The sequence below is a fragment of the Patiria miniata genome, unplaced genomic scaffold (assembly GCF_015706575.1).
Source record: "Patiria miniata isolate m_02_andy unplaced genomic scaffold, ASM1570657v1 HiC_scaffold_28, whole genome shotgun sequence".
Lineage (NCBI taxonomy): Eukaryota > Metazoa > Echinodermata > Asteroidea > Valvatida > Asterinidae > Patiria > Patiria miniata.
This window is the reverse complement of record NW_024037067.1, coordinates 8,746,562-8,757,112: the sequence shown is the minus strand read 5'-3', so window position 1 is coordinate 8,757,112 and position 10,551 is coordinate 8,746,562. Positions and strand designations below refer to the sequence as shown.

Genomic DNA, 10,551 nt, shown 5'->3' with positions numbered 1-10,551 from the left:
TCATCCAACACCGAGGGGTTATTTGTTTTCACTATTTCCCCACAAAAACATGTTGTATTTGTTTTACTATACCTCATAACTATACTCCAACAAATTGCTAAAACTGTTATAAGATGTCGAAGAAATCTGAAACAAAAGACACTATTAACTGTGATAAAAGTTTCAATCATAACTTTCACAGTATAACTGGATGTAAAAGCGTACATTTGCATTCATTTAAACTGTTCCCCCCCCCCCCCTTACTCCTTCCCGTGATCTGTAGGCCTTTATCAAGAATTTTGAAGATGATGAAATTCAAGAAATGATCAATAAAACGGGGGGGGGGGGGGGGGGGGGGATTTAAAACTGCCCAAAAGTAAACTTGTCAAATTTGTCTTCAACAATTCAACCATCAGCATTTCTAATCTTAGACATTCAAAATATTAGCCTAGTATGGCCATATAGCCTCCCTATTTACATGTGGTGTTATCTTCAAGTGCTAAGCCCACACATAGTTCAGGAAATATGTCCAAACGATTGTCAATATTATGTCAAAACTGGAACTAAGTTGAAGGTTTGGTGACAATGACATGAATGGAATCACTAATCAAACACAAACTCTTCGCAGGCAAACAATGGTATAAAGCTGTCATCGAAAAATGTATTGGAACGGCATGCCTCTATCCTATCCAGACTAACTTGTTTATACCGCACGCTTGTCAACGAAACAACAAACTATTGAATCTCTTAAAATAGAAATGCTGCGTGCAATTCTCATGGCTGGACCAAAAAAATAATCTGTTTAGAGTATGATGCATGTTCATTCCAGCAAGGTTCAAGTGGCTGTTGATGATGGATTCTGAGAATATTTGCCCATTGCTTTTTATTTATGTCGCAGGGGTAGAACTCAGGTAGCACGGTCTAGACTTTTACCCATTCATTGTTATCATTTCAAAGTTAAAGACAGGTATGTCGAGAGTATCAAAGTGCGACATTTAAGGCAATTTATCAAAACTACCGGTACAATCGTGTTTGCGGTTTGAAGGAATGCCTTTTAACACAAAGAAAGAATTTCTTTCTTTTTTCCTTTTTTCCTTTTATTAACCTAACATAACTCAACCCATCAACCCCCAACGGCATGTTTTGTTGGAATCTGTCAGGATGGGTACAGTACCCCTAAACTAACAGTCTTTTACATTGGGTTGGCACACCTCCAGAATCAAAGTCAGAAATATGTGTGCACAGTTTCCCATATGGTGTTGCCATTTGCCAGGATGGGTATGGTTCCTAGTAAATCATTATAGGGAGTTAGGGTTAATGCATAGAAGATGGAAATTTTATCAGCAAGAAATTGACATGGTGTAAACTTTGTTAATTTTGTAACTTGCAGGTTGTAAGTTTGATATGTTGCTGTAGTCTATAAAAATTAACTGTCGGGGCCTTGGGTGGGACTTGAACCCACAAATTAATGTTTGTGCTGGTCCCAGAGGGCCAGCCTAGTGTCCTCTTTGTACCTATCTCACTGATTTACTCACTGACTGTCAATGGTGAAGTGGGCAGTGCTATTGTACAGGATTACCCGAACAGGATTACACCAATGATGGACTAAATCCAGCCCATTGTTAAGACCAGATGCAAGATATGAGTGAATCAGCTGAATAGAACTTGTGCACTCTGGGCCAGTTATTAGGTTTACCTTGGCTTGTTGATTCAAATTGGTGATACAGGCCTATTCACAAGTCGGCCATATTTGAAAGCGAGGTAAACTCTTCATTTTTGGAACTTGTGAGTAGAAATGAAAGCAATGAAATAAAAGTTAATTACAAATGAACACCAGTCTGCTCTGATGACTAATTTAAAATTTGTGATTAAACATACATGTACTTTATTATGTTTTAGCTTCATTTAAAAAAAAATTGAAAGTGAGGCTTGGAACACATAAATAGTCTGGTACCATCCCATTCAATAGTTTACAATTTATAAAATACATTCAGGGAACACGATCAAAAATGGCTTCCTCGTGAATTTAAGGCCGATTGCATGGAAGTGAGGTTGGGAAGGCAAGTCATGTAATCCAGACACCATTCTTTCCTGTTCGGTTACCTTTACTAGAGACCCTAACTTCGCCCCTGCGTCTGCGAGCGTGGGTCCGGGAGGATGCCAGATTATGCAGATGAGATGCAAATGCGACGAAATCTCCCGAACAGCCGTGTTCCGACACGTCTGATTGGCTTTTTTTACAACGATCGACCCTCCCCATTGGTCACTGAAGGGGTGAAATTTCCCAAACTGCCCCGTTCCGCCGTGGCTGATTGGCTGTTTCGTGGCTGTTTGCAACGAGTCTCCCGCCATTTTGATGGAGATTACCCCCATTGTCTCAAACTATCAATTCCTAAAAATATACAATTTCAGAACATATTTTCTGAGTCTCAGAGATTAACAACCTAAGCCCCATCTTCGATTCCTCAGTTTTTCCTGCACTCAATATTTTCCCCAAAGACTTCAACCTCTCCTTATGCTGAAAAAAAAATCTGAATTGATTCATGAGTCTTAATTCTGCAACACAGGAACCACTTTGTCCTACATTGTACATAGCCCTAATGAGGCATTGTTGCAAGTACCTTTGACCATAGAGCACAGAGCATAGACATGACAAAAGCCAGACAAGAAATAAAGAGGGATCTGAAATCAGGGGAGACTCGCCCCAGAAATGTTCCCTAAAACCAAAGGGTATTAACAAAAAAAGTCAAACTCGGCAGCCTTTGTGGTTTACATGGGTACAGGTAGCTTGTCTGAGACTGCTATGGGTACCGTTGCCAGGCAACTGTTTAACCACAATCTATTTGGTGGAACATGGCCGCTATTTGTCATCGCATTCCAATCGAATGAGTCGTCAGAATCAATGTGAAATTGGCCCGCTGGGCTTCAAACGGCCTAATCTGAGCCCATTTGCTTTGCTGCACCCTTTGAGCCTTTAATTACATATTAAGTGTATTATTTCACAACGACCATGGGCATCGTTTCAACTTCACCTAACATCAAAAGGGGAATTATGTATGCATAACTTGACAAATTGTTCACCGGGTTCACTTTTGGTTTTTGAGATGTTATCATTTGCGGGGAATGAAAATATTATAATAGGATTTGTGGGTTATGCTTTTCAATTTAAAGAGTCGTTCCTGGAATTTTTTGCTTTTGTTGGGAGTTTAGCACAGTAGCAGGTTTTGGCAATCTTCATAATTCATGGGGTTTGTTGACCTGGAGCTGTATAGCTGCACTTTTGCTTTTGTCTTTTTTTTCCCCAGGGACCTGCTGATTGAGGTCAGTATGCAGCATTGTGGATATACTGGTACATGTAATTGCTTCTCACAGGAATTTGCATGCTCATAGTGTTAGCACATGGTATGCTTTTTGTCCGCATTAATTAATTAGAAGCAAGTGGGGCATATTGGGAACATATTTCAATAAGCCAGTTCAGTATTCCAAAATAGTCTGGTGCACAACAAGATTCTATGATTGTTTTTTTTCGGGATAAATGCGGAAGATGAATGCACACAAGGCTATGGTATGGGGAGCGTGGTAACCAAATCTGCATTCTGTAAGGTGATACTGCTACGTATCCTGACAGAATATTGACTTTGTGTTATTTTTTCATCCTCTACCCACTTGTATGGGCCCTGTCTAGACTTCCTGTGGGTTTTCCTTGCACTTCTTAAAGGTAGGGTAGTTCATTTGTCATTTGTGCACTTTGTTCGTTTGAAGCAAGAAAAGTACTCAAAATGTAAAGACAGGTGCTTAACAACTAACCTGATGAAGTTTTAGCTCTGTGAATGCTGTATATTCCGAGAAAAAATACTGTACGATCTCGATTTCAGTTCAAAAGTTGCCGAGTCTTGTTTTGAATTGCACCCAAAATCATCATCTGAGACACGTTCTCATTCAGCCGATTGCAGCTACACGATATCACGCACTGAACCGACGAAAAATAGCAACCATGGCATCATGCACAGATTCGCCCAATTACAAACCACTAACGAAAGTTTCCAAAAATTCGTCATTTGACGCATCTTCGAAAATGGCCTTCTTTTAATTATTGTTTTCTTCAAAATGACAGAATGCCAGAATAATTTCACAGGCAGTTTAGTGCCGTTGCTGTCTTTAATTTTAAACCAAGTAAGCTCTTCAACAAGAATGTCGTCAGTTACTTTTTGGATAGCTGCAAATAATGTACTCTACCTTTAAATTGTTTAACTGGATTCCATTCTCATCTCTCAATTTTGAAAAGAGAGTCAGAAGGAGGCTTGAGAACTAGTCATCATAAATGTGAAATAAATAGTACATGTACTTGTGTAGTGGGTCCCATTTTCGATTGTAAGTGGAGAGTCTCCCCCCCCCTCCCCCCCCCCTCCCCCCCCCCCCCATTTTGGGACAGTGGTAACGTACGTCTACCCTCTCTGTTCGTCCCTTCAACCCCCACCCACCCCTTTGTTAATTGGATCCTGATTCAATCAACCTTTTAGGAGCTACACGTTTTTGTCAGTTATTGCCCGACTAAAACAGAAAGTGAGTTGCATCTCAGCATGCAATAATTTGGTCAGCGTTAGAAAAAAAATGCAAACAGTAAATGTTTCCTTCTTTTCCATTGTTTTAATACTTTCAGCAAAAATGTAAGACACAGTGTCCTGACAGACATAAATACATGTTTTATAAATTAACAAAAATGGGAATGTTAAATAAAAAAACAGAGCTTTTAGTAATTTACAAAAGAAAATAAAGATATTTAGATTGATTGGATTGTTCGAATCCAAAGAACTATAAAAAAAAAAATTCCCCTATTATTATTATTTTTATTAGGAATCCTATTTTAAAACCAAATCCTTCCCAGCAAAAGGATTTACAGTGATATCCTGAACCCAGAAGTTGCCACTGGGTCAAATATGGACAGGGGTCAGATGTCAAGACTAATTTATTTTGATGTTTGGTAGGACAATAACCAGGCCCATTAACAACAGACACCTCCCATAAAATCAAAATAAACAAAAATCCCCCACACTTTCATTGGGACCAGTCTAATGACCCTTTACAAGCTTGTGGTGGGATGCCTTTTGGGTGTTTCAAATCCCCACTGGTCCATCAAACTTAATTTTTAATGGATGAGCTGGGGCAAACACTCCACCCAGAATTATGATGGAGACATCCCCACAAGAACAATTTATTGCTCCTGGTAAGAGGGAACATGTGTTCAGTGTTACTTTTGGGGCCTGTGCTTCTATGAGACTCTGATTCGGTGTGTATGTGTGGTCCCAGACTGAACAAATTGCAGTTTACCAAAAAGAAAGAGTATAGTCTTTTGAAAAATCCAGACAACTACTCTAAAATGGAATTTCATAATATTTTTGAGATGATCAAAGAGCGTCACCTCAGAGAGTTTGAGATCAAACCTAGCAACTTTCTCAAAGAAACAGTATCCCTCGTACGAAAAACATACAAGTACAATAATTAAATTTTAATTGGCCCACCTTCAGCTATTTACAATGACTAAAAACTTAAGACAACACATCCACCATTTCAAAATAGCTCTTTTCCTATAAAAAAAAATCGTACTTTTTGTTACTTTGTACATGCATGTGGGCTTAATCCTCAACCACTCAGTTTTCTGTAAATATCAAAAAAGTATCAAAACATCTTTAAAAATATACAATCTGTGATATAAAAAACACACAAAGTTTCCTTCCCATCAAAATATAGAATGAAAATATTCAATTTCTGCTGTGTTATGCTTACTATGGAAAATGGAAGCGGCTTATAATTGATTCAAAGGTTTCATGAATTGCTAGTCTATTAATAACACAGAGATATTGTGAACTCCTTAGAAATGGAATTTTTGTAAGATTTCCAATGCCATAACATCAGACGAAGAAAAAAAAAACATTTAAGGAAGACAGTTGTTAAAATGGGTATGACCTAGCAAAAGTTTTAAAGTCAAAACATAATTTTTTTTATCAAAAGTGAAAAATGCCTGTTACAGTCAATACTCAAGGCCTGTTTGGTCCAAGGAAAAGGAAGACATTTCTATTTGTTGTGACAATTACATATTTGTAGTTGGAGTTAAAGTGACATGTTTCGACAATGTGGAAAATCATATCGAAATAAACGAGGGTAACAAGAAACCATGGTTCTTGCTGGTCATTACATAATTTCAATTGTACAATACAAAGGATGCATTGCTGCAAGAGTAAGGACATTTTAGTTCAAACTCGCAACAAGCTTCTTTGAAAGCACCCATGAATATGACAGCATCATAAACCTTTCAGTTGCTAAATGCTATGAGGCATCTGTGCATCATCTCTGCTCAAGATTTGTGTCTGTGATTCAGAAGCAATAAAAACCACCAGCTGCCAAAAGTAGGGGGAAAACGCCTGTGGAACTGAACCAGTTTACCCCTACCTTACCATGGTAAACCCAGCTGGGGTAACCCTTTAAAAAGGAAAACTATTTACATGGCAGCTTTGTACATTACAAGACATTCTTTTACAACATGGTAAATAATGGGAAATGTTCAGAAAAGGAAATAGTTGGACATGCACAGCATGTTTAAATAAAGTGTCTTATGTACATCAGTTCTTCAAGTAAACATGGCAGAATGTAGTTGATATGCTTCTTGAATAAGTTAGTTGATTGACCTTCCTGCACATCAGAGTTAGTTGATGGGACTTCTTTTACATGATTTCTCAGCAGAGCGTACTGTCTGGTCCTCCCAGGACCTGGCGTGGTTTTGTTGGTAGGCCTCCCATGTGCGCGACTCAGAGAGGACAGGTTGAGCACTTTCAAGGAGGCTATAGGAGGTGTGATTTGGTGAGGTCTGCTGCTGAGGGTACTGGTAGGATGCAGGTAGTGTGGATGCTGCTGAAGGACTGTTTGGGTTGTTGGTGTAGTAACCTAACTGCGCCTGGTGAGCTTGTGAAGGCTGCTGAGGATAGTCATAGGACTGGCCTGCCATGGTGGGATACTCGGCCGCATACTGATGCTGCATGCTGTAGTCATATGGCTGGACCTGGTTGGAGGTAGGCGATGCAGTGTAGTGATGTTCTGGCGATAGCATCTCGTCTTCAAGCTTCAACTCACTGGAGACTGGGATTTGAGAGGCACCCTGCCGGCTGAGCCACTGCTCTGATCGGGCAATGTTCTGACAAACGTTCATCATTGTGTAAGTGCTGCACTTAGGACTGTGTGGAGGTGGAACCTGTGGGTGTTGGACTTGGGCAGAGCTAGTGACGAGGTAGCGGTCTAGATCTTCGTTGATCAGGCCATCCATGTTAGCCATCATGTCGCTGCTCAGGTCACGGACATCCACACCCGCCAGGTCAACGGGTAGCTGCTGGTGCTGCCGCTCCCCTTCAGCTGAATGTACTTCATGCGCTTCTGCGGAGGCTGGCCACTCAGACGCTCGGCTTCTTCCTTGGGTGTGGTCGGTGGGGTAGGAGGACCTGCCTGCTGAGGTGTTGGGTGCATGGCATACCTCTCGCTACCATCTTCGCTGCCCGTGTCACCAGGGGAGCGAGAGCCCTTGCAGATGGTTGGGTCAGAAGTCAGGGGTCCCTTGCTGGGTTTATTCTTGTTGCGGCGCCTTGGCTGGTACTTGTAGTCAGGGTAGTCTTTCTTGTGTTGTTGGCGGAGCCTCTCAGCCTCCTCAATGAAAGGCTGCTTCTCAGGATCTGACAACAGTCTGCAAAGGTAAAAAAAAAGAAAAGGAAAAAAGTAAACAACTGCGTTCAGATTAACCTATGGAATGGGTTACAGTTGAACTGATTTTCACCTTTTGAAATTACTCTTCCAAAGGCGGAGTTATTCTTATTGTCAGGCAACAATCCATGCATACCAAGTAAGCAAATCTGGTTTTGGCTAGCACACGTTAACAATAGTTTATTCAACTGTTCTTTACAGTACAGCAGACACGTTGATAAATAGACCAAGTTTGCAATAGTTATACCTTTTTGCTCGACCTCTTGCATTTTACCCGAAAAGTGCAGGGATCGTTACCCTGTGGGTACACTGTACTTTTTAAAGGGGTCACCTTGACTTAAAGCTTCAAGCATTGACGCAAGTTTGAGCGTGCTAGACCCGTGCCCATTGAAATGAGGACGAACATCCATCCATCAATCCCACGAGCTTCTTTTCAAATGATCGTGTTTATTGAAAGCTGAGGAATTTTTCATTTTTCGTACTCCCAACAATAGTCATTTTGAATGGTTAGAATTTCCAAGTTATGGCATCGCGAGAATTCCTCTTAAATGCAAAGGCAGCGTTTCTTTATCATACCCGTCCATGACTGACAGAAGGTGTATTTGAGCTCGGTCATGCGCGTTTAGCTCTCAATAATAGGATCTGAGAGAAAAATCCCATGTACCGCCGTGGATAGCTTCCAGAAAAGAAGAGCCTGGAACGAATTGTTCACGCTGTCACTGTGTCAACCAATGAAGCGGGGACACAAAGCAGGTTGGCAGAATTGTACACATCATCAGAAGAGACGGGGGGGGGGGGGGGGGGGATACGCCAGACGTGTGTAACCTAGTACTACTTCAGGTACGAGTGGCACAAAGTAAAAATCTGTGTATGCGTAGGCCAGGAGGAATGCTATGGTCACGGTGCAATGACATCACCACAGTTTAGCCTTGCCAGGGTAACTGATTGATTTATGAATCAAAATTGTGTGTTTTCTTTAAGACTGGTGATCTACATGATTGGTGGCGAAACGAAACGGGACTGGTCCCGAAATTGTATCACTGTCAAAACTAGATTTTCAATGTGAGGGTCAGGTGCCGGCCCCGTTCAGCCATGCTCAATGTTTGCACAAAATTAATTAACAATTTGGTCGTCGACTGAAGGCCCAGGCCCAGACTAGTGTATCAAAACTTCAAGATTTAGGGGTTTTATATTTACTACGATTTTTATTAAAATTATTAAAATATTCGAAAAAGAAACTCCAAGTGGAAGTTCTACTTTGAAAATGTGTAAACACGTCTAGCATGTCTAGCGTTTCACAAGTTGAAATTCAGGTGCTGGAACCAAGCCAAGATCATAATTGCATTTGCGTCGGCATATAAAACAAAATAGCATTGTAATCGCTGGAATAAATTTAACTACATTTACTACTAGTACTACTACTAGTAGCACTAAAGTATGTACTTGTACTTAGCGGCAGGACAACACTTTCAAGTAAAAACCCTTCAGAATACAACCGAAGTGTGGCGTTCCAATTATAATTTACAATACACAACACCACCATCCATGGTCATTCTATAGTACATCAAGCCTCAAGGTATTAAATAAGATAAAACTATAAAGTAACAAGAAAACCAGACAAATTCCAACAATGTTACTCACTTCCACAGTCTGCCAAGCGTCTTGCTGAGTTCGGCGTTGTGCAGGTGAGGGTGCTGATCTGCTAGCTTTTTCCTCGCTGCCTGTGCCCACACCATGAAGGCGTTCATGGGTCGCTTGATGTGCGGCTTGGCGTTCGGGTTACCGGCAACACGCGTGGGCATGGGCACAAGCGACCAGTCGTAACCCTGCAGCACACGGGACACGGCGTCGCGAATAGACGGGGGGAACCTCGGGTCCAAGGTGGCCGGGGCCTCGCCGCAGTTCGCCGTGTCAGACTCTGAGCCGGACTCGCTACACCCGGGGCTAACCGGACCGTCGCTTCCCCTGGATAGAGGCCTCTCCATCTCCGTAATCTGCACGCTCATTTTCGGCATCGAACCGCCTGCACTGGTAAGGAAGATTCAGATAAGTGTATGTATACTAGCTGACAGTCCAATGTACTCCGTGGCTTAACGAGACTTGTAATGACTCATTTTAAGGGTGCTCAGTGCTTTTATCCGGCCGACCGTGTTTGGGTTAGTCACCACCGCTCCTCCACGCTACCCGTGTTCACTCGCCGTACGCGTATTGTTGGATCGTTTATTGACATATAATTAAGGAAACAAGACTTGCAGCGTTATAATTCGATCGTGCTTGTGCACCGTCCGCGCCTGGCTGGGTGGGTGCGCACTTTTACACCCATCGTGACTGGTGCGTGTCGTGATTGGCCACTGGCTGACACGCGCTCGCTGATAGGCCAGTTGTTTTCTCCGCAGTGATTCCCATTCACACGTATTGCACTGAAAGCGATCACGGACTACTTTGCCTTGAGAGCGTATACGTGATCATCGCGGATCGAAATGTAAATATGGTATCTTTGCTTTATATTTATGCATTCCTTGCTCTATGATTTATGTTATATTAATTTGGAAATAGACTGTGAGTGGTTGGTTTGGATAAAACATGCAATAGACGAAATATAATTGAATGCTATTACTTTGAATTGTGAGACACAAGTCATGTTTCATATTGTTTATTTTAAAAGTTTATTTTAAGTTTTGTTACTTCCAATCCCAGTTGCATGCCTGTACTAAAATGATCTCAAGAATGTCGGTAATCTTCTCCTTTAAACTCTAACGCTCTAAATTCAAGAGCTTTTTTAAAGTTTCCCACGATCCAAACAATTCCCGATATTGCGTCAACTTTCAT

General features: G+C 41.4%; 1 protein-coding gene across 1 annotated transcript; it reads right to left on the bottom strand.

The window, feature by feature from the left end:
* Nucleotides 1-4,611: 4,611 nt before the first annotated feature.
* LOC119734813 (transcription factor Sox-10-like) lies at nt 4,612-9,764 on the bottom strand (the record flags this gene model as incomplete). The annotated part of the gene is given in 3 exon segments (XM_038208384.1): nt 4,612-7,377; nt 7,380-7,705; nt 9,364-9,764. Coding segments are annotated over 3 exon segments (1,425 nt in total), but the record flags the coding sequence as incomplete, so codon positions are not given.
* Nucleotides 9,765-10,551: the final 787 nt, after the last annotated feature.